This window comes from Saccopteryx bilineata, chromosome 2, assembly GCF_036850765.1.
Source record: "Saccopteryx bilineata isolate mSacBil1 chromosome 2, mSacBil1_pri_phased_curated, whole genome shotgun sequence".
Classification (NCBI taxonomy): Eukaryota; Metazoa; Chordata; class Mammalia; order Chiroptera; family Emballonuridae; genus Saccopteryx; species Saccopteryx bilineata.
This window is the reverse complement of record NC_089491.1, coordinates 262686997-262710442: the sequence shown is the minus strand read 5'-3', so window position 1 is coordinate 262710442 and position 23446 is coordinate 262686997. Positions and strand designations below refer to the sequence as shown.

Below are 23446 nucleotides of genomic sequence, written 5' to 3'. Positions count from 1 at the left end.
CCCGTGAGCTTCAGGCTGGGAGGGTGGGTGTGAAGTCCACCCTCCCGCGGCAGGCGCCGGGAGCAGCTCCAAGTGCTGACTTGAGGGATTGCCGTCCTCCAACTGGCAAAGAGGGCACCGGAGCTACATGGCCACCTCTTCCGAGAGGAAGCAGTGGGAATGCCAGTCAGCATTAGCTGTGTTTCTCAAATAGCGACCCTAGGCATCTCAACCTGGGTAGTTTGGACAAACTGGGCTGGGCACTTGTAACCAGGTCTGTGTACCATCCTGAAATTTCTGGGCTCTCAGAAACATTCCATTTTTCAGCACAGAGCAGTTATAAAAACGAGCGTCTACTGAGTACTTATTCCGTGCCAGGCACTGTGCCAAGGGCTTCGCGTGCATTTTCTCACTCAATCTTCATGAAGCCTCTCTGAGCTGGGTGGGTACTACTCCTACTCCTGTTTCCATCTTCTAGATGTGGAGACTGCAGCCTCCAGAGGTGGCCTGGCTTGTCCAAGGTCATGTGGCTAGTGGGTGGCAGAGCTAAATGGGAGCCCAGGCCAAGGCGAGCTCTCTAGAACCGTAACGACACGCAGAAATGACCTTAGGGGTCGCCTATCTCAGTGTCCTCAGCCCTGGCTGCACATCAGAATCACCCGGGAGCCAAACCAAACAGGCTGCCAGCGGTCCACTGCTGAGACCACTAAAAACGGAATATCTGGGAGTGGGGCCAGGCATCATGGGTGGTTCTGCCGTGTCGCTAGGAGTAAGAACCCCAAAGCAGGCAACAAGCAGGCGTGATGCTACAAATGCAAATCGTCTGCAAATGTACTATCAAGGACAGGTGGCCCATATGGTGGCTGGTGGCACTGGGTAGGGTGAGAGGCTGTGCTGGCAAAGGCATGGAGTGATACCCAGTCCCTAGGGAGTCAGAAAGAGGGAGGGTCTTGGTGAGCAGACAGATTCTGGAGGCCCAAGCCTTACAACACCCCCTCCCTTGGACTCTATACCTGCCATGGCCGCCTGTGGGAGCCCCAGGGAGGATCCCAGGCCCATCCTGTTTAGGCTGGAAACACTGTCAACTCCCATCATCCCCAAGAAAACACCTGTCAGCCCTGGCTCCTCATTCATACGATGTGGGCAACTTCCAAAAAACACCCAGGCCCATGACCCGCTGTAACCAAGGGTATCAGAGACTAGTCCGAGTGTGGAAAGCAGCAAGAATGGCAGCAAATCTGCGTCCAGGCACGTAGGGGGCTGAGGGCAGGTGCTGGAGTCAGTGTCTGGGTTGGAATCCTGCCTCTGATGCTGATTAGCATGTAGCCTTGAATGAATTACTCAACCTGAGCTTCAGTTTCCTGATCTGTAAAATGGGGCCGAGACTAGCAATTACAATCCAAGTGTGGGGTAGGTTAAAAGAGATGATGTATGCACCATGCTCAGAACAGTGCCTAGCACAAGGGAAGTGCTCAGCATTAACACTGTTTTATGTATTGTTTTAAAGAGTGGGGGCAGGGAACTCCCCATCAGTGATGCTGGGGCCATTTGTACGAGTTCAGCTGGGGCAGGCGTCCTTCCTGTCACCCCTATATTCCTGGCAGAGCCCAGACAGGCCTGGCATGGGGGCTGGGGGGAGGGAGGCTCAGGTTCTGCTCTTCAGGCCAACTCCCACTCACCCTCTGTGAAAAGCACGAGCTGCCCCCTAGAGGCCAAGGGCAGAAGCTCACCGAGCCATTTTAACCACATCCTGAAACCCCTGCCCTACCTAGCCCCCACCTTCCCTCCATAAAGCCAGCTCTCAGGTCTGGGACGCCTGAAGCTTCTGTTGGCAGTGTGCTAGCTACATGGGGCTTTGATAGACTCTGGCACTTCGGGAAGAGCCTTGATGGTAATATAAAGTTCAAATCTGGCCAGGTAGGTGCCAGGCACTGGGCTATAAGCACTTGAGTGCTTTCCCCACCCAGTCAATTTCAGAAAGGAAGGAATATTCCAGGACCCACAGCAGGTTTTTGCTTCAATGCTTACAAAGGTCTATAAACTGATGAGTGCTTATGATTCTAGGAAGGAGCTAAAAAGCTTAAACTTCCCCTTCTTGGAAAAGAGCCTGGCGCTGTGCTGGCAGACGGAGAGCCTCGTGTCCTGGCACCCACCCAGGTCCGGCCAGGACTGAGAAAATCCCATCCCATCCCCAAGACACCCTACCAAGTGACCCCGAGCCCACCTTCCTTTAACTCCTGCAGAGCTCCCATGAGAAGGGACAGGGACAGAGGAGGCAGGTGTGCGGGTGGGCTGGAGACACCAGACCCTTATCCTTTCTCCTGGACACACAGTGAAGCACATTGACTCAAGATTTTTTTATTCTCCTTTTGCCATTTTTCTACAAAACCCCTGGTATAGACCAAAAGAAACTGCACATTGGTCCTGCCTTTGGTCAACCTTTGGGCCACAGAACAGAAGGCAAAGACCACCACCCAGATCCTCCTGACGGGGAGCCCACAGGGAGCTGGAAAGAAGGGCAGGCCACACAGTGCTGAAGGTTTAGAAAGACGGGAGGTGTGAAAGCAGGGAGGAGGGACAAAGGTGGCCCTGCTGGGGTCAGGGAAGGCTTCCTGGGGCTGGCTGGGGCCTGGCACCGAGGGACCGGTGGAGGTGCAGATGTGGAGGAGGGAGAGGCACGCTGCTCCACGAACCAGACCCCTGCAAGTGAGCATTCTGCCAGGTCAGCCAGGGAGTCTGAAGTGAAGGAGGCGGGTCTGGGGGAGCCTCGAGGAGGCAGAGAAAGAGCACCTCACGTCTCAGGTCTGCAGTCTCAGAGGACCATGCACAGCCCACTGCACAGCCGGCTCCAGAGACCACAGAATGCAGACCACGTCTTCTGGGCAGCCCAGCCCGCTGCAGGTTCCAGGTCCCAGCAGCAGCACTGCAGAGGCCCACAGTCACAGGGCGCTGGGCCTCTCTTGTCAGTGTCAGGAGCTGGACGCCCACTGGCCGGCACAGAGGCCATCCAGAGCTTGCCAAACGGGGGCATCTAGGGAAGCGGCCGTGTGGACAGAGACACCAGGGGCACCGATGCTGGTTTCCCAGCAGTCAAACCCACAGCCGGTCAGCGCCTGCTTCACGGCCTCCACCTCTGGCCCCGTCAGGTCTGGGGAGAGGGAAACAGCAGGTCACCTCTGACAACCATCTGCCTCCTCCCCAGGGAAAGACCCAGACAGAACCTTTGTATAAGCCCAGGCTGGCAACCCTGCCCGCCCCCCTGGTACCTGGCCTGAGGAGTGTGATGCCACAGCCACCGCCACCAGCGCCAGTGAGTTTGCTGTGCAGCCCATGGGCCATGGTCACCTGGCAGAGCTGGTCCAGTGAGGTGTGGCCCACACCAAGGGCATTCAGATGGTGCTGGTTCATATCGATGAGCTCCTGGAGGAGAAGACTCAGTCTGTTCCCATTTGGCCTGCCAGAAGCCGGGCTCTTGTGCCCGTGCCGTCTGTAACACTGGTTTGGGACAGCAAATGACTTTGACTACCCAGCACACAGTCCCTCTCTGCTAATGAGAGAGCCTCTCCTCCCTGTAAGACTCCCCAAGGATCTGGGATAGAGCTGGTAGTGAGCACATGTCCCAAGCCTGGCACAGATGCCTCTGGCCATGGTAACTGGTCAGGGTTGGGCATATGGGCCAATCAGGCCTCTCCCAAGGTTTTCTCTGCCTCCTTCCACTGGAACTGCTACAACTGGTCGACTTCAGCGGTAGGCTACCAGAGTTACCTACCCTGCAAATGGTCAGAGATTACATGGAAGACAGGTATCAGACCAGGTTGTTTTGGCCTCTGGATCCAGCTATGCCTGAAGTTGCTCCCTCTGGCATTCTATTATAAGCCAATAAATTCCTCTTCTGCTAAAGCCCAGACGAGATGGATTTCTATCATTTATAGAAGTCTCAAGCAATACACCATCCTAAAGATGCCTCAGGTACCGATATTCAGAATAAAACCTGGTTTGCAGTTCTAGCAAGGTCATACACAAGGGAGGTGAGAGAGTTCAGCTTTCCTTGATTATGTATAACAAAATTCCTTCTCTTCTGATGACCAGATGAGGCAGGATGAGGAAATAACTAGACTGATAGCTCCCACTACCCAGGCATCCCCTATTTACCTCCCATTTACTCCACGAGGGTTTGACAAACACACAAGTACCAGCCCTGCCACTTCATGATGGGGGTGTCCTTGGGTGAGGTCTTCCACTCTGAGCCTCAGGCTGCCTTCTAAAACAGGAGGGGAAGAGGATCTGCCCCCACTGCCGGGGGAATGAAAAGAGGTGAGCCATCTGTACAACACCTGGCACAAGGGGTGTGCTCAGCAAACATCTGCAGCCCTTCGTACTTTTATGGTTACAGTACCATCACCCCCATTTTACAAAGGGGCAAACTGAGGCTCAGAGAGGAAAGTAATTTGCCTAAGCTCACTGAGCTGGCAGCAGAAGCCAGGTCTGCCTGACACGAAGCTCGTGTCTACTCTGCCTAGGAAAGTGCCCTGGCGTTCCAGGGGACTAGGAGTGCCAATGTGAAGACTGCCAATCGCCGGGAGTCTGTGGAGACCCGCCTGGTTCTCCGGCCCAGGGCTGTCTGGCAGGGTGAGGCCAGCACTTCCCACGCAGCCCGCAGCCCACCACTCACCTCCCACCTCTGGTGCCCCAGCACTTTTGACAAAGGAGCAGACAGGCATGAGGGCCTGTGGCAGCCCCGGCTTCCTTTCCCGGCCCGGGGGCTGGATGTGAGGGAAAACTTCTGGGGGCCTCTCTCTGCGCCTGAGCACCAGGTGTCATGTTGCTGAGGCAGGTTCCAGACACCTGTCACATTCTGATCCAAAATCTGTCAAGGACTGGATGACAGGTTGTGACATAGGAGAACAGCTCGCTGGTTTGAGCGCAAAGCTGTCCGGGAGCCGAGCTACACATTTCAGCGGCTGCCACAGCCAGAAATATACACAATGTATAATCAACGTGCTGTTCTGGGGGCATTCTCCAGGGGCTCAACGGGGTGTATTTTAGGCAGTACTCTATCATTATTAATTTCCTACTCAGGAGGACTGTGTTCCCTCCTTTCTACGTGAAAGGAATTGAGAGCCAGCCAAGCGAAGGCTGGGGGAAGGAAGGCAAAAGCAAATAATTAGGTGGAGTCTTGCGCCTGGCAGACGCTCATTAAAGAGTTGTTGACGAAAGAAATAAATAAGTCAGTTTGACCCCTGGCTCAGCCACTGCCTAGTTGGAAAATCTTGGGAGAAAGTTGCTCCCTTCAGGCCTCAATTTTTATACTTGTAAAACAGGGACAATAGACCTACTTCACAGGTAGGTTGTTATAGGGACCAAATGAGAACTCATTTGTGAAATGACTTACAGCTTCCATTCGTTACAGGGGCTGCAGGTTCAAATGCTTATAGTAGGACAAGGAGGCACCAGGTAGACTGTAGTGGTGTGGGCACACTTAGGGAGTGGTGAGGACTGTGGAGAAATGGACACCACGGGAGGCCCCTCTGCACCTCTAGCTGACTGCCGCTGTTCAGCCCTGTCAGCTGAGGCTGCCTGATCCTGTGATTCTTCACAGGAAGCCAGATGGCTTAATGCCAGCCCACATCCACCAAGCCAGATGGGCCAAGTCTGAGGATGAGCTCGGGCCCTCTGGCTTACTGAGCTGGTGGCTCATCAGGCATTGTCCTTGTGCATCACCCAAGAAACTTCACTGCATTCTTAAGACACTCCAGGGGGTGAGGCCGGGATTCAGACCTGAGCCTGATTAAAACCAAAGCATGAGGTCTCAACCTCTGCACTAGAATTATGTAAAGGGTGCTGGGCTGGGGTGATGATGACAAAAGAACAATATAAGGCTCTGTCCAAGCCAAAGCATGCAGGTGATAAATAGTTACTGAATAAGCAAACACAGTTAACAAAAATAGCAGAGCCCTGGCTGGTTAGCTCAGTCCATTAGAGTGTTGTCTCGAAACACCAAGGTTGCAGGTTCGATCCCCGGTCAGGGCGCATACAGGAAGCGACCAGTGAATGCATAACTAAGTGGAACAATAAATAAATGCTCTCTCATTCTTTCCCTTCCTCACTCTGTCTTTCTAAAATCAATAAATTTTTTTTTAAAAAAAAGAAAAAAAATAATTAATAGTAGGAAAGAGGCAGCCAAGTAGGAAATCTTTCCTGCACCCATGGAAGACTATCAGAAATATCCCCGTGCTCCTTATGTAAACCTGGTCCATTGCATTTAGTCCATACCAGGCACTGCCCTTAGCGTTTTCTGTGTATTTTCCCTTAATTATTGCAGCCACCTAGAAAGAGGTTGAAAGATAAGGCATGCTTGCTCATGTGTGTGCATACACAGGACCCTGGGCCCAAGCCTGGCCCCCAGGGATTCTGAGCACAGGCAGATTGGGGGGCTCCACTGCAGTGGTGTGGGTGAGTGACCCCGGATCCCGCAGACGGGTTCTTACTTCCAGCGCGAGGTAGTGCTCTGGGGCTGGGACTGCTGTCGCCATCTCTTCCAGCACTCGTTCACACTCCAGGGAAATGGCATTTATGGAGGTCAGGAGGGGGGCCACGATCTTTGGGAACTAGGGGGAAAGGAAGCAAGGGACTGTGAGAACTAGGGGTAGGCAGGCACTGGACAACTGGTCCAGCAATGGGGTAGAGGAAGGTGTGCCCACTGCTTATGCCCACCCTCTGTGGAAACCACCTCTTCTTCCAGCCCGGTCCCTGCCTTGCCCAGACGTCCAATATAAGCAGGGGATTCTCGCTGCAAAGCCAGCATGACGGACGATCCCTGTCCCAACTCCCATCTGGAGTGTGAACAGACAACACCTCCTTTTTTGCCAAAACTGCCTTCCCAAGTCCCCACCCCTCACCCCCATTAACCCATGAGGCAGAGGGAGAGCTCCACCACATAAATGTGACTGTTGTGATCCTGCTAGACACCCATCAGGGCTGGGACAAGAAGCACCTTGAGCAGTCTGTTCCTGACGTTGAGCACAAGAGCCTTGGTGCTGCGAGGAACCTTGGTGTTGATCAGCAAGATCTTTAGAGCTGGTGGCCTGCAGGGTAAAGAGGGTCCAGAGTGAGCAGGACGGAGCTCGGTCAGGGCTGGGGCAATCCTGGACTCCACTCCCCTTCCCATTCACAGGCCGCAGAGGCCCAGAGAAGGGACATCAACAGCAGGCTGGAAATGAGTTAGGGGAGCACAGGCTCTTGACACCCAGTCCAGTGTGCCTGCAACTAACCACAGCTGCATCTTGCTTCAGCCCCTGGACAGATGGACACTTCCCGTGGTTCATCACCCACTCATTCATTCATTCATTCATTCATTCATTCATTCATTCATTCGACTGTGATGGGCACATGTGAGGCCCTAACCCAGCCTGGAGGTGGCAGAGCATGGCACATTCATGGAGCCAGAGTTCAAAGTCCCTATAGTGAAGAGTACAAGGGGCCAATATTCGGTCATGTGAGCCACTCTAGGGAGCTGAAATGAAGGGTGCTGGAGACTTAGAAGGAAAAGGCAACAGGTCCTAGGATGGACTGCAGACTGGGTGTACAGGGGTGGGGAAGATGCCCAGCTGGCTGGTTCAGCCAACACAGAAGTATGAGAGAGTCCCTGTTCCCAGCATGCTGAGCCCTCCTTGCCCTGCTCTGAAACCAGGTGTGTTAAGAGGGAGTCAGTCGCCCCCACCTGGCTGTCCCGGGTAAGAAAACAGAGGGTCAGGGAGGCCCCAGTAAACTGGCTTTCTAGCATGACCCTCACCTGCCCTCTGAGATTTATAATCCTTCTTAAAGCCACAATCCTAATTGTCCTTGTGCTTAGCTGTCTTTGGGGACTCAAGCCCCCATTTCTTGTTATCCCAATCAGCCTTGCATAGCACTGCTGGCCGGGGACAGAGGGTGGAGAATTTGGATGAGCGGATGAGCTCTAGCCCAAGACAGCTGGAGATGAGCAGACCCCTTGATACCTTTATTTGCTTTTCTTTTCATAGCTCAAGATTATAAAATCCAATAGGGCTGGAAAAGGCGGCCAGGAACCTGCTTGATCTCACCGCCCATAAGCCCATGAAATTAATATCGATTCTCAGCCTTGGAGGCCGGCTTTTATTTTTTTTAACTTTACAAAAGATGAACATTCTATTTGGCTTTTCTTTTCCCTTTAAAGACTAGCTGTTCCTCAAAAGGGCAGTGTTCTAGGAGGCTGCATCTTGATCCACTTTGCAAACAATGCCTTCTCTTTTTTTTTTTTTTTACAGAGAAGCACCATGCATGGTTTGGGGCAAAAGGGCTCCTCTGTAAGCCATTGCGGGATTAATTTGGTCTGGCTTCTCTGCCTCTCAGAGAATCTGCCATCTGCTCACCACAGCGCCCTGCAGCCAGCAGTGAAGGTGGTATGCTCTGTGTTCCTATCCATTGGGCAGGAGGAGTTTGGGTACTGCCTCTTCATGTTTTTTAGATAAGTCTTCTACAAACAAGTCTCCTGCTGGCCCCACAAAACTCAGGGCTCCTATGAAATCCTGTGTCCACCACTGGGGCTATGCCTTGTAAGTGCCTATGTGCACTTGGCCTGGCTACCTCCCCAGCCTCATCTCATCTCGTCATGTCTCTGCCCTCCCTGGCTGCTAACTCCACTCAGCCAACCTGGTCTCCTGGCTGCTGCTCAACACACCAGGCACACTCCTGCCTCAGGGCCTTTGCACTTGCTTTTCCTCTGCCAGCCCCCACTCCCGCTCCATCCTCAAAAACTGCATGACTCACCCTTATATTTCATTCAGGTATTTGCTTAGATGACATGTCATCAGAAACCTCCACTGATGAACCCATCCAACTAGCTCCCTCTTTCATCACCTTGAGTCCCTTGTCCTGCTTAAAGTTTCCTAAAAGCACCTAGGACTGCCTGGCATGCTCTTAAAGAGCAATTTGTTTTGTTGGTTGTCTCATCCCACAAAAATGTGAGTTCTGTGAAAGCAGGACCTTTTGTTCCCTGCTGAGGCCCCAGCACATAGTAGTTGCTTAATAATTGATAAAATGAGTGAATAAATTTGGTCAGCAAAGAGCTAAGAACTTTATAGAGACTGTTTCTGATTTCACGCTCAGGATCCACTGCATTAATAAGAGGAAGATATGACTCATCTAAGGGCACCTGCCTACCAAGTGGCAGAGCTGGCATCGAACCCAGGCCCATGGACCCCAGAGCCTCTGTCCATCACACTATCACCAGCTGGCCCCTGAGCATGCCTCGGGACCTCTCCCTCATTTCTGCCATGGAAACACTCCATCCCTCATTTCTTGACTCCCTCCAATAGAGTGCACACGTGCACAGGCTCCGTCTTAATGGGGCCTAGGTTAGTGATCTCAGGAGGCACTGTGTGAATGAAAGGCCACTACCTCTGTCAGCGTAGGCAGCTAGATATTAATAAGGGAAGGAAGCAAAGGGAATCAGACATTAGAAAGCCTGCTTGCTTCATTAGGAAATTACCCCCCTGCCCCAAGGAGGAAGGACCAGCTTTTCAATCTCTCTGGAGTACAACTGGTACACACCCAAACTATGGCGGCGGGCAGGGGGCACGTGCAATAGAAGCCAAGATGGCGGCCATCAAGGCCTGTCAGTCAAGCCTGGGAAAAGGATCAGATTGGTTATAGGGAGGAACCATAAGAAGCCCATAAAAGATTAAAAAGCTGATTGGTTAGTTTAAGGACATGGCTATCCCAAGATAATACAACACAAGCCTAACAAAGGAGCTCTCTCTATTCTTCCCTTGTTTGAACCAGCCCGGGCACAACTGAAAAGACTATGCTGGGCAGATGAGGACCGGGGCAAATTAGACTGAACCGTGACAGAGGATATCTGGACTCTGGTCTTCGTACTGGGCTTAATGAAGATTGTCTTTTTTCCTTGGAGGGACAGAGACAAGACACAGGGACGTCGTGGCCGCCTTCCATTTCAATCCCATCAATCCCTACCAAGCCACAAGCTCCTATGCGTCAGTCCTTTGGAATGCCTTCCCTGCGACTGATAAAGAACACCATTTCCAACGGCAAACACCTCTGTGAAGGAGCCCCAAATCTGTAGCTTGACCTATGACACTCCTTGATGTCATCCACAGCAGACCGAGAATGCTTTGGCTGCCTCCGTTCTAAATACAGTCCTGATTGCCTCCTCCGATAGACTGTGAGCCCTGAGGGTGGGCCCAGGCCCGGACAGCTCAGAATCCTCCGCTCTCTCGGGCTCTCACGGCATACACACCACACAAATTCAATGTACCTGGCAGAGCCAGCCCCCACCTGGGCCCTGAGGCCCCACTGCCAGGATGCCACAAGCAGCCAGAGGAAGCTGTTCCATAGTATTAAATGGCTCTGCCTCGTGTTCTGTGTAGAGCAGATATAGTCACCCAAGGGGATTTTGCCCTCTAGGGTCCATGTGGCAATGTCAGGAAATATTTTTGGTTGTCGCCACTGGGAGATGTGGGAGGTGCTACTGGCATCTAGAGGGTAGAGACCAGGGACGCTGCTGAACAACCCACACTGCACAGGACGGCCCCGCTCTAGAGAATTACGCGGCCCATGATGTCAATAGCGTGAGGTTAAGAAACCTTGATGAGCCTGACCAGGCGGTGGCGCAGTGGACAGATCGTTGGACTGGGATATGGAAGGACCCAGGTTCGAGACCCCACGGTCGCCAGCTTGAGCGCGGGCTCATCTGGCTTGAGTAAAAAGCTCACCAGCTTGGACCCAAGGTTGCTGGCTCGAGCAAGGGGTTACTCGGTCTGCTGAAGGCCTGCGGTCAAGGCACATATGAGAAAGCAATCAATGAACAACTAAGGTATTGTAACAAAAAACTGATGATTGATGCTTCTCATCTCTCTCCGTTCCTGTCTGTCTGTCCCTATCTATCCCTTTCTCTGACTCTCTCTGTCCCTGTAAAAAAAGAAAATAAAAAAAGAAACTCTGATGAAGAGCCTTGGAAAGGAAGACTTGGCTCTCAGAAGCCAAGGCGGCAGGGACAGGAAGTCCCCAGAGGTGCAGGAGAGCCACCCCACATCACCCCAGGTCACTGAACCACTAATGGAGTGGACTAGCTGGAGAGGTCAAGAGTCCAGGACCTGCTGCCCATCCACAAAGAAGACAGACCTGGGACCCTCACAACCAGGAAAAGGCCACAGAGGCATCACAGTGCCCTGGGACAAACACCACCCCCCGACTTGATTGAGGGCTCGGCAGCAGCCAGGGAGCACGTGCTCCTGCTTGCCCCACACTGCGTGCCCTGCATCTGACATTCCAACTGAGAGCAAACAGAACAGGGGACGTTGAAGTTGAATACAAATGTTTGTAATTCCAGTTACTCCAGAGGGAGGGTAGAAAGAAGCATATAAAACAGGCTGCAAGTTGCCAAACATCACCTCTGACCTGAGCCGCTCCTGAGCTCCCTCCCTTCTTGCTCCCGCCCTGGCTCTACCTTGCTCGCCTTCCTCAGGGCAACCCTCAGTTTCTTGTGGAGGCCTTTGTGTGTGTGTCTGTCCCCACCCGCCCAAAACTGTGTCCAAGATTCATCTTTATATCCCCTGTCCCCAGTGCAGTGTCATTGGGAACACAGACGATATCAATTCTTGTTTGCTGAGTGAATGAATAACTAAATGAGCAGCCACGTTGGGGAAGGTGAACAGCGCGGCCATGCATGACTTCCCCTTTAATCTCTGGGCAATTTAAGAGCTGACATGGAGAGGCAAAGAGCAGGGCTTTCTCATGGTGATGGGCTGCACAGGCCACGTGGGGGAGGGGAAAGCCCAGGGACACCTGCCTCACGTGTTACAAAACAAAGAAACAGATGTGCCCTGCCGGAAGGTGTTGCTCCACCCCAGAATTACCTCTTCAAGGATGAAATCTTTCCTTGTTGGTATCGGAGCGCTCCTCCTAAAGAAAAAACCAGTGGGTCAGGAAAGTGGATCTTTGCCTCTCAGGAGACGTTAGATTCTGGGGTAGTTTGCGTTTTGCCCCATCCAGGGAACAGTCTAAATACCACAACTATCGCCTCAGCTTCAGCTGCAAAAGCTCAGGAGGGCATGAAGGTGTACTGTGCTCAGCCAGGCAGCTCCTGCCAGGCCTTGGGCTCCAGGGTCACTCCCTTCCCTCCGGGCTGCCCAGCTCCACTGCAACAGCCACAAGGTGTGAAGGTGGGGCTCGCCAGATGTGGTCTGCAAATTCCACAGCAATGGTTCTGTAGCTCTAACTTCAGACACCTCTGGGGACTTCATTGGACTGCAACTTCCCAGGCCCCAGCCCCCAGAGACCTGCATTCAGGAGGTGTGAGGCTGAGATTTCTCCCATTCCCTTTAAATTAGGAAAATGCTCTTTTTCTCAGAATCCACTGATTCTATTCATCCCAAACCAACAGACCCTGGGCATCTACAATTGTCAAAAGAAATCTTAAGAAGGATAAAAATAAAGAAGACAAGCCCGAGGCAGCCTACCCCAGGTGCTGACAGCGTTGTCCACTCCGGAGGGGTTCCCGTGAATCACCTTCTCCCCCTGGAAGGCCCACTTGTTAATTAATTCCAAATCCTCCGCTCTCCACCTGAGGAAGACACAGAATTTCATCTTCACCACAGTGGTGATGCAGGCCAGGGGTTCCTACGGGCAGCAGAGTCAGGGGCCACAGGCTGGGCTTGGTAGAGACCAAACAGCAAAGGGGCTTGGGGTCTTGAACTGAGAGACCAACCACTCGGAACCTCTCCAGCTAAAGCACGTGTCGTACCTTCCCTTCCCTCTTAAACCCTCCTGCCTGGCCCAGTGGAGAGAGCCCCAGCTTTGGGTTCACACAGTCCTACTTTGCCTCCTACTAGCTGAGTGACGCTGGGCTCATTACCTAACCTCTCTGAACCTCGCCCCTCATCTGTAGAACGGTAACTCTGCTCTCCTCAAAGCTGGCTGCAAGTGTACTGAATGCTGGCCAGAGCGGCCGGCAAGGTGTCCACAAGCAGCAGGGGCAGCTCTATGAGACCCTTACAAAAGCACCCACTCCTGAACCAATGCCTTAGAGAAGAGCAAGCAGAGGGATGACTGTTTCCCAAAGCCCTGTCTAAAGGCCAAAAGGACAACTGTTACAAATTCAAATTCTAGATGCTGCTGGCAAGCCAGGTTTGCCCCAGCCACCTCTGGCTCTCCCCCAGGCGTGCAGATACACTGCCTGCTTTGGAAGGTGTGAGCTCACTGACACGTTCAGTGAAAAGACCCCAAACACATAAGAACCCAATAGGGACAAATGATCAGCCCCATTCTCCCACCCTCTTCTCTCAGCCTGTGTCTTTCTATTAATCCCCTTCCCTGCGACACAGAAGCCAATGGTGGTTTGGCGACCTCCAAGAGTGCAGGGCTGGCCTGATCTGTGGCGGCGCAGTGGATAAAGCGTCAACCTGGAAATGCTGAGATCGCCGGTTCGAAACCCTGGGCTTGCCTAGTCAAGGCACATATGGGAGTTGATGCTTCCAGCTCCTCCCCCCTTCTCTTTCTCTGTTTCTCTCTCTCCCTCTCTCTTTCTCCTCTCTAAAAATGAATAAATAAATAAAAATTAAAAATTAAAAAAAAAAAAAGAGTGCAGGGCTGAGTGGCAGGGCCATGGAGTCGGCAGGGGGCCTGGTCCGAACCTCATCCTGTGGCCAACCCACTGGGCACCCCTGTGCTTCCTCTAATGGTGTCTACCTCACAGAAGATATTGTGAGATGGAAAGAACGTGCAAGTGCTTTGCAAAAGGCCCAGGAGACAGCACGGGCTCAAATAAAAAAGGCCCCCTGGGATCACAACTCCTGGATTCACTCTAAACTCAGAGCACTGTGCTTTCTCTAATGGGCCATGCTCTGTAAGCCCCACAGTGACCCTATAGGGAAGGAACCACTACTATCCCCTTTCTTCTAGAAGAGGAAACTGAGGCTCAGATGGGTACAGTGGCATCCCCGAGATCACAGTGCTACTCACTGCTGCAATTGAACCCACGTCTCCCGACTGGATCCTGAGCTCTTAACCACTGAGCTTTGGTGCTGGTGAGCCGTGCTCACTCCTTCATTCAATAGCGAGCAGCTACGCGTGCCCAGGATGAGGCTCAGAAGAGAGAGCGAAGCAGACAGGGCCCCCGCCTGCTCGGAGCCTGGAGTCTAACGGAGACAGTGGATGTCAGTCAGCAATCTATTTAACTACAACCCAGGAAGTGCGTGGAGGCTGGAGGGAACCCCATTCTGAAAGGGAGGGAGGGCCGAGGGGGGCCAGTGAGGGAAGATGTGGGGGACAGCATCCCAGCTCGAGGCTGTGTAGCTGGTGCAGTGCCCGGAACTGTGCAAGAACTAGCTCTTGTCAGGACCAAACTGTGAGCGAGCGGAAGCAGGAACGGCAGCTGGACCGAACCCGCAGCCCAGGCCTCTCAGCAATGCCCGTCTTCCTCCCACTTGGCACACAGCTCTGTCATCAGGGGGCCGATTCCCAAGCCTTCTCATTTGGAAATGTGGGTGTGTGGTGGGGTTGGGGTGGCTCTCCCCCGAGGCTCTGAGATGGAGTGACTGGGTCTTTAGGGAGGTGGAGAACGGGCTGGAAGGAAGCAGCTGAGAAAGCCTCCCGATTCCTACACGGACACCTGACACACGTCACCCTGTGCCCTCCAGTCTGCTGCCCTGTGGGCAGGTGTCTATTCAGGGGACCCAGGGCAACCAGGCATTCATTGATCTGGGTTATAATCAGCGATCAGCACACAGTAATGAGTAGCTGTCTGGAAGCCTCTGTCCTGAGTCACCATTTTAGCACAGGATTACCAAATGTCAAGGCTGGAAGGTCCCCCAAGGGATCATAGGGGGCAGCCCTGCATTTTCAGATAAGGAAACAGAGCCCCAGAGATGAAAAGGGGTTGCCTAAGGCCACACAGCCAGCTGGCAGGCAAACCTGACTGAAATTCCTAAAAAGCACTTCCTGTTACTCACAGGTACAGGATCTCATTACCTGCTGGATTCTTCCCCTGACAAACAGCCACTGCTCCCCAACCCCTCCATCCCATCTCCACACCCGGGAACCTCTCAGGGCGACTCTGGGAAATGCTGACAGAGATATGACATCGGCAGCGCCCAGATCCACTTGGGCCACGAGGACCAAAGCGCCCTTGGGCTCAGTCTGGCACAGCTGTGTCCATCCTGGCGGCCAGCACCGCCTGAGCAGCTGTTTCTGCTGGCTGCCCAGAGACACAGCGAGGCCAGCAGGCCACCTGCTGCAGCACAGCTGCGCTCCACATGGCTGGGACCAAAGGCCCTCCAGTGCGAGAGCTCCCTTGAATCCCGCTTTTCCCGGGACAAGCCTCGACAAGAAGCTGCCAAGCTGGCTTCTGGCGTCTCATCCACGACTCCCGGGGTGAGGCCCAGGGGAAAGTGCGTCACCTTTGCGCAGAGGTGGTTCCTCAGGGCGTGTTCCCCAAGCCACAGAGATGCCTGCCAGCAGCCCTGCCCCAACAAGGCTGACTCACATGACAGCAATGACGCTCCCTCTGCGAAGACAAGATCGAGGGCCTGCAGGATAGGGGTGCCCTAATCTGACATACAGGCCTCCTGTGCCTATTTCTTGGTACACTGTACTTTTCCCATAACCATCAGATGCGACCTGGCTGTGCCTGCCTCAGCGTCAGTACTACCGTTTCCAGAGGAGGACGCTGAGGAGTCAGGGGTGCAGCTGCCTGGCCGAGGTCCCGCATGAGGCAGCGGCAGAGGTGGCCCAACGCCTCATCTAACCCATCACCCTCTACATCTGAGCTCAAGTTCTTTCTGGGCACTCGAACCCAAAAGAGGTGAGTTGGGGTGAAGGGGCGGGTTTGGGGAACGAATGTGGTGTAGTGCAGGGGTGGAGAGCTCAGGCTCTGGACTCAAACCCCTCTCTGCTGTCACGGGCCGTGTGGCCTGGGCCAGCCTCTCTGTCCCTCAGCTTCTCCTGTAAAATGGCCCGTGACACCTCTCACCTCACAGGTGAGCTCGTGGTAAAAGAACCCGTGCCCAGGTCATGGCTCACAGGAAGGACAACGAGTGTGGCGAAGGCCACAGATACCTGCTGCTGGCCTCCCCATCCTTCAGCGGGTTTGGGATCTCCTCGCACAAAGTCAGGAGGGCGGCGGCCAGACACACGGAGTAGGCAGCACTGGAGCCCAAGCCAGCCCCGGGGGGCAGCTCTGACCACACCACGATGTCCAGGCTGGGCAGGGCCCTGAAACACACACACAGGGCGCAGAGCGTGACTCTCCTGAAGGGCGGGTACCAGCTTCATTTAAACCGCCATGGTGTCCAACCAGAGCTCTTCCTAGAAGTGCCCCATGAACCACCACCCATCCTCTAACTCCCTCCTGTTCCCCACACAAGCAAGGCTCTTTCATGGCCCTTCTTGTAGCATAGGCTGTCCCCTGCCCAGGGGAGCTCTGCATCTCCTTCTCCCCCAGGGAAATTCCTACCCATGCCGCAAGACCGTTCTCAGGTGTTATTCCCATTGGGAAGCTTCCCCTGGACACCCTGAGGTCATTCCTTGCTGTCCCCACCCCAAAGACACCCCCCCCCAGCACATAATCTTTCTTCACTGCTGTGTACTGTGTGTCCACAGCAAGCCTCTTCCACCAGATGGCACTGCCCAGTGTGGGCAACAGGTGGGCTTTGGATCACTGGCAAGTTCAGAGTCACTGCTTCCTAAGTGTATTCCCCCAAGTGAGAAGCGCCAAACTTCACGTTCTATAATTTCCATTAAACTCTTTTCCTATTTTTCAAATATAAAATAACTACACGTGGCCACCCCACCCAGATCAGAAGATGCTGAAATATGCCCGCCCCCTGCAGAAGGGGACATACCCCCTTCAAGCTGAAGATCCTGGCTTGGCTTTGGACAGCAAGCGTTGAGACATTTGTAAATGCGTCCCCAGCATGGTGCCTGGCACCAGTGCTGCTTAACTTCTGTCTGCTGCACGAGTGAAGGGCTCTCCCTCTGGGTTCTGGACTACTCACTGTGTACCAGATACCATGCTAGGCCCATTTGTCTACAGCTGACCCTCAGAGGGTTAGGGCACTGACACCTGTACCGTTGAAAATCTGCATAAAAATTAAGTCAATCCTCCACACCCGCAGATGTGAAACCTGAGGGCCGACCATATACATATTTACTGAAAACAAATTCACATGTAAGTACACACAAATAGGTGGACCTGCATAGTTCAAACCTAAGTTGTTCAAGGGTCAACTGCATATTTCTTTTTTTTTTTTTTTTTAATTTTATTATTATTATTATTTTTTGTATTTTTCTGAAGCTGGAAACGGGGAGAGACAATCAGACAGATTCCCGCATGCGCCCGACCGGGATCCACCTGGCACGCCCACCAGGGGGTGACGCTCTGCCCACCAGGGGGTGATGCTCTGCCCCTCCGGGGCGTTGCTCTGTTGCAACCAGAGCCACTCTAGTGCCTGGGGCAGAGGCCAAGGAGCCATCCCCAGCACCCGGGGCCATCTTTGCTCCAATGGAGCCTCGGCTGCGGGAGGGGAAGAGAGAGACAGAGAGGAAGGAGAGGGGGAGGGGTGGAGAAGCAGATGGGCGCTTCTCCTGTGTGCCCTGGCCGGGAATCGAACCCAGGACTTCTGCACGCCAGGCCGACGCTCTACCACTGAGCCAACCGGCCAGGGCCTCAACTGCATATTTCTAATCCTCCAACAGTTTTCTGAGGAAAATAATAATTATCATTATTGTATTGAATATAATGGCTAACATTTCCCAAACAACATGCCATGCTCTATGTCAAGCCCTACAGATAAATGAACTAATTTAACCTCACAAGAACCCTACAACGTAGGTACTATTACTACCCCATTCTATAGATGAAAAAACTAAGGCTCAGGACAGGTAAGAACCTAAGCAAGCCACTCACTAAATGGCCGTGCTGCGGGTGAACCAACGCAGCCTGACTCTCAGGCCATGCTCTGTAACACCATGTCACACCACCTCAACAAGACTGTCACCCTCTAGCAGCTGGCTTCCTTAAGGACTGACGCTATCATAAGGGGCAAAGTGGTACAGGCTTCACTGTGCTAATCACGGCATTTCCCTAGAGCCGGCAGGCTGTGGAACAGGGTGCCTCTACGGACACGGCGTGGCAGATGGCACACAGTAGATCCAAGGATGGACTCTGGCTTGGGCTCTACTGAGTCAAGGAGGGCAGAGGAGGCCACTGGGGTTAGGAATGTCAGGATGAAAGTGAACTGAGTTAGCTCCACCTCTCCACTTCCAAACTAGCTGCGTGGCCTTGAGATAAGTGACCTTATCTCTCTGAGTCTCAGTTTCTCCCTGCACAAAACGAGCACAGTGCCTTTCTCGCAGGGTGGTTGTGAATACTAAAAGCAGGGTGTATCTAAAGAGGCTCACACAGTGCCTAGATGGTGGGGCAGTGACGGCTGCTGTTATTAGAAACCTGGAATGGAGCACGTGCATTCTCCAGCAGCCAAAACTAGAAACCGTCCCCCACTATCCAGGGGATACTGAGCTGGGACTCCTTCCCCAGGCCGCGCACACACCTCTGCTTCCGGCAGATGCACAGGTACAGGTAAAGGAAGGCCAGCACGGCCAGACGTTCGTGGTCGGTGCAGTCCTCAGGGAAGTCTGCCACCTCCTTCAGCTTCTCCAGTTTCTCCAGTATGGGAGATGTGGGGTCACCTTGCTCTGTCACACAAGCAAACAAGTACACCCAGATGGGTGAGAGAGCCTTGGATGCTTTCATAGACAACAGGACACGAAGAACTACGCAGTCATGGCAGTTGGTACCTGGGTGGACCTGGATTCATGACCCGAGCAGCACAGCTCAGTCTGTTAGTGGACTGCAGGCTTTGGATGCCGGTAGACTTGGCTTTGGGTCCTGACTGTGATGCTGCCTGCCTTTCTGGCCTTGAGCATGTGACTTAACATCTCTGAACCTGTTTCCCTCCTTGGTAAACAGGGATAACAAGAGTACCTCCTCATAAGACTGTCATGGAATAGAGTAAAATCAGGTACCTAAAGTCCCTAATAGCTTCTGGCACATAGCAAGTGCCTAATTAAGAGTAATATTAAAACTCACATACACACGAAAAGTGAATGATAGCTCAATCACTCAGAGGCCTGAGTCTGATCTCTATCTGTACAAAATCAGTACCAAAAGGCACTATTACATTATTCTCCAAATATTTCCCTCTTCCAAAACATAATTAGCAAGAATGGCACTCAGTAAGACCAGTGAACGTGAACCATGGAGATGCACTCGGGCAAGAGGGAGAGGCCAGGTGGCAGCTTCCTCCCAGTGCCTGTGAGAGGCTGGAGCACTTCGCTCTGGGAGGCTGAGGGGCAGAGCGAGTCTGACGAGCTTCCCTTTCCAAGTCACTCCCAGCCCTGAGTCAAATTCTAAAGGGACATGAAATTGAGCGGGGTGTGCCTGTGTTAAGAAACCTCAGGGTGGGGCCTATAATTAAGTGCCAGGCATTGACTGAATTAATGACACATGAAAGGCAGCCAAGCCAATGACAGTGTTGCTGAGATCCCGACATTTCAGAGCTCTGGAAGGGAGATGGGATGGTTCGTTAAGAACCCGGGCTTGGGATTTTAGGAAGACCTGGGTCTGAATCCTTTCCATATCACAGACAAGCTGTGTGACCTGAGCCACTTGGCCAGAGCCTCAATGTTCTCATCCATAAAATGGGGGCAAATAACACTGCCTACTTCCAGGGAAGGCTGGAATTCTAAGACTGTCAGCATACATGTCCCTACCTGATACACATAAAGGCCCACAAATACTCATTGTTTATTACTATTGGGAGGGAACCAAAGAACACTGAAAGAGAAAAAAAGGGGCAGATCCCTGTAACTGAATAGAAAATATTAAGTGTCCAAAGGGCTCAGACTCCCTTTGCCTCTTTGGACAACAACGGACAAGCCCTCAGGTATGTAGTCACAGCCCAGGGCCCAGCTCTGACCCTGCTGGATCCTCACAGCAACGCTCCCAGGTGACCGAACTCTGCTCAGTGTTAGGTGGCCTGCCCAGGCTCATGCCGGGAGTCAGAGTGGGCTGAGACTTGTCCCATCACCCCTGGTTGCTGCTTCTATTTGTGCTACTGACATAGAAGCAGCAGCCAGTTCTAAATGGGAACATTTCCAGCCTGGCTGGGCAGCCCTGTGCACTGTGAAAAGCAAAATTCAGGATTTAGGTTGCAGATGATGGCTGGTTTCTGAGGCACACTCCAAAGCAGTGGCTATTTTTTTTTGAGAACTATTATAAGGTTTATTTGAGCCAAACTGATGACATGTGCTGGGGAGTAAGACCTCAAATGCTCTCCAAAGCAGTGGCTCAGGTGTCTCTGAGATCACTCCGCAAAACCCCCTTCAAAATGCACATGGCTGGTCCCCTCCCACCAGTACCTTCCACTACTAATTCTCAATAGAAATGGGCAGGGCCAAGAATCCATTGGCATTACAAACAACAACAGAAAACCTCCCCAGGGGAGTTCAAGGCAGGACTGAGGTTGACAATAGTGACAACAATTGCTCCAAAATGGGGGTTTTCAGCTGTTACTCTGTCACCCCACAGTACGTATTTGAGAGTGGCTGAGTGGCCTGCTGTGGACTGATTCTCATGGGGGACAGAAACAGTGTGGGAGAAACCCTGGGAGGATTCTCATTTGTTCCACTCTGGCTGAGAAACACTGTTCCAAACAGCGAGGCATTCGTAGTCCAGAGAGGAGACAGCAAATTGGGAACAGAACACATGCTCCAGGTGAAAACACCTGGCCTGCAAATCAGTGGACATGACAGTCACACAGACATCAAAAACTGGCATGGAGACTTCTATTTACTGGAAGACAGCCCTGATATACTGAAGAAAAAAGACCTTACGTTTCTGAGGAGTTTATAAGGCCTAATCGATTTTAGTTAAAAAAACAAGATATCTCCCTCTCTCAATCAATCTATTAAAAAATATAATCCAGAGGGATTAACACCAAAATACTTAACAGTTATCATTAGGAATGGTGATAATACCGGAATTTTTCTTCACTGGCAATGTTCTAGTAGCAACTCTTACTTTCCAATGATAAGCATGTTACTTTATTGTGATTTTTAATCATATAAAACGCCAATACATTCTCTTTGTTAAAATAACATTAAAACATTTGTTCGCTCCTGGACCTTCGCACCCTTCCCAGAGGTCACTAATCGCCCTTGTCAGCCTTTTTCCATGCATTTACATACATACTGATGCTTAATCTGTGTCATTCCTCTGCTCTATACCAGCCTCATCTTTGCCCCGCCCTTCAGGGCCCAGGCTCAACCCACACTGGTTCCTCTTCCCCACACTTACCCAGAAAGCTCATGTCCAGCAGCTGAAGCCTGGCCACATCCCAGGCCCTCTTGATGCCAATGTTTGGTAAATTGAGGCTCACTTTCCCACTGCTGTGGGGTTGAAGCTGGAGAAATGTTCTCAAGTTCAAAGCTACTGCCAGTGCTACCTATAGAGCAGAGGGCAAAAGCAATTAGCCTGAGGGTGGGTGGCAACAAGCATGGCTCACATCTTAGGGAAAAGCAGACAATGTCAACGACCTAAGAAGAAAGAACAAATACCAGTACATAGGCCACCTTCACTCAGACCCTAGGCAGACACCGCTCATCAACCGTGGCACACTCTCCCACTAAGCCTGGGTACAACCACTACCAATCAGTTAGGAGTTAATATCTACTCATATTTGCCTTCCCCATACAAAACTTCAGACCTTCGCAACACCGAGGGATGGCTTCCCTATAATCACCATGTTTTCAAAGATAAGAATAAAGAATGACAAAGAGGAGGCGTGGAAAAAGCATGAGCTTTGGGTTCAGACAGTTCACTCCCAGCTCTACCGAGGAACATGGAATTGGTCAAGTTACCAATCCTCTCCTGAGCCTCTGCTTCCACATCAGTAAAATAGGATAATAAAAGTTCAACCTCAAAGGGCGGTGGTAAGAATTAAATGAGACAATGCATGTTTCAGGCTCCTTTGCTGGATCTTACCCATCTTCCTGACTTCTACATGGTAAAGTATCCCAGAATTCAACCCTCAAACCTCTTTTCTTCTCCACCGCACCTCACTGCCTAAGGGATCTGATTCCACACGCAGGGCTGTATACGTCTCTTCCCTCTGCAATCTCACTGAGGGGGCCAGAGGAGCCCTTCAGTGGGTACAAGACCTGCCTTTTCCTTGCCTGGCCGGGGAGAAACTGACCTCCTCTCTGATCTACTATCAGTCTATGCCCCAAGGCTTCCCTGTAGCTCCTTTTAAGACTGTCAGGCAGAAGTGCTGCCCAGTCCTTCTTGGAGGCTCTGGGGGCCTTTTACCTTGCCATGGACCACGGCGTGCTCGCCATGCAGAATGACTTTCCCTGGTGCAGAAACCAGCAGGACATCAGACAACATGGCTCCTGGGAATCCTGAAAGGGAAAGCCAGAGGATGGATGGTCCCAGGTCCTAGAAATCCTTTAATATAGCTAGTAACAATCTCATCATTATTTTTTTTTAAAGGCAGCTTCAGTGCTACAATTAACTAGACACACCAGAAAGACCTGGGTTCAAATCCCAGGGTTGTCATCCTAGCTAACTCACTTAAATGGCTTTGAACCTCTGTTTCCTCACGTTACACGGACAGTTGTACTTACTTCAACAGGTTCGGGGAAGTTAAACTACTGCAAAAGAAACACTTGAGCAGTGTCTGGCAGCTCGTAATCACTCGATTACTGATAGCTTACTGACTGGCTCCGTTCTGGGTTCCAGGTTTTATCATTACTACTAGTAACGGCAGAGATTTAAGTGAAATCATAGACCAGAAAGAACTCTTTCCAGGACATTTAGCTTGTCTCCAATTACGCCTCTATTTGTACAATGAAGTGAGGACAGCAGAGTCCTAGAAAGTAACTTGCTGGGTCTACGGGCGAGAGTATTTTAGATTTTAATAAATAATGCGAAATTACCCTCCACTTAAGGTGTTACGTGCTTTAATTACCTCAGTATAGTAAGACCTGGCCGCACTATGAGCTAAGTACTACCGGAACTCCTTAGCAGGGGAAACCACGGCTCAGAACGGGGAAACCTATTGCTTATTATCCGAAGCTCAAAATCACGTCTGTCAAATTCGAGGTTCTGGCCCCTCAGGACGGATTCTCAGAGTTGGTGAAACAGCCAGAGAAGTCGGGAGCCCGGCACAGGGTGGTCCTGTGTCTCGGCTAGGACCTCGAGGATCCCGGCCCCACAACCCATGCTCCTCACCTGCCGCCGCCGCCACTCAGCTCCCACGTCCAAGCAGCACCAGGACTCCATCCCCCACAGCGAACAAGCCTCTACACCCAATCAGAGCGTGCGAACATTGGCCAATGGGTGCTGCCAATCAAGTCGTCACGGGTTTCCCCG

At 52.2% G+C, this 23446-nt stretch overlaps 1 protein-coding gene across 4 annotated transcripts; it reads right to left on the bottom strand.

The window, feature by feature from the left end:
- Window positions 1–2321: 2321 nt before the first annotated feature.
- Window positions 2322–23388, bottom strand: MVK (mevalonate kinase). 4 transcript variants are annotated; one of them, XM_066260370.1, is made up of 11 exons: window positions 23306–23388; window positions 22382–22473; window positions 21371–21518; window positions 18564–18708; window positions 16072–16227; window positions 12477–12580; window positions 11874–11919; window positions 6974–7064; window positions 6468–6587; window positions 3246–3474; window positions 2322–3127 (listed from the first exon to the last, which is right to left on the bottom strand). In XM_066260370.1, exons 2-11 carry the CDS (start codon window positions 22457–22459, stop codon window positions 2949–2951), a joined length of 1296 nt encoding a protein of 431 aa, XP_066116467.1. In that variant the 5' UTR covers window positions 22460–22473; window positions 23306–23388; the 3' UTR covers window positions 2322–2948. The 4 variants fall into 4 exon arrangements, with proteins under 4 accessions (XP_066116467.1, XP_066116468.1, XP_066116469.1 ...); XM_066260371.1 differs by having other exon boundaries at window positions 3246–3399; XM_066260372.1 differs by lacking the exon at window positions 16072–16227.
- Window positions 23389–23446: the final 58 nt, after the last annotated feature.

Bases quoted from the DNA above. Each gene is read 5' to 3' on its own strand.
- MVK (XM_066260370.1), bottom strand. From the start codon at position 22,459: ATGTTGTCTGATGTCCTGCTGGTTTCTGCACCAGGGAAAGTCATTCTG. The intron at 16,228-18,563 runs GTGTGTGCGCGG...TGTGTGTTTCAG, and splicing joins TGCATCTGCCGGAAGCAGAG to GGCCCTGCCCAGCCTGGACA. The intron at 11,920-12,476 runs GTAGGCTGCCTC...TTTTTTCTTTAG, and splicing joins CAACGCTGTCAGCACCTGGG to GAGGAGCGCTCCGATACCAA.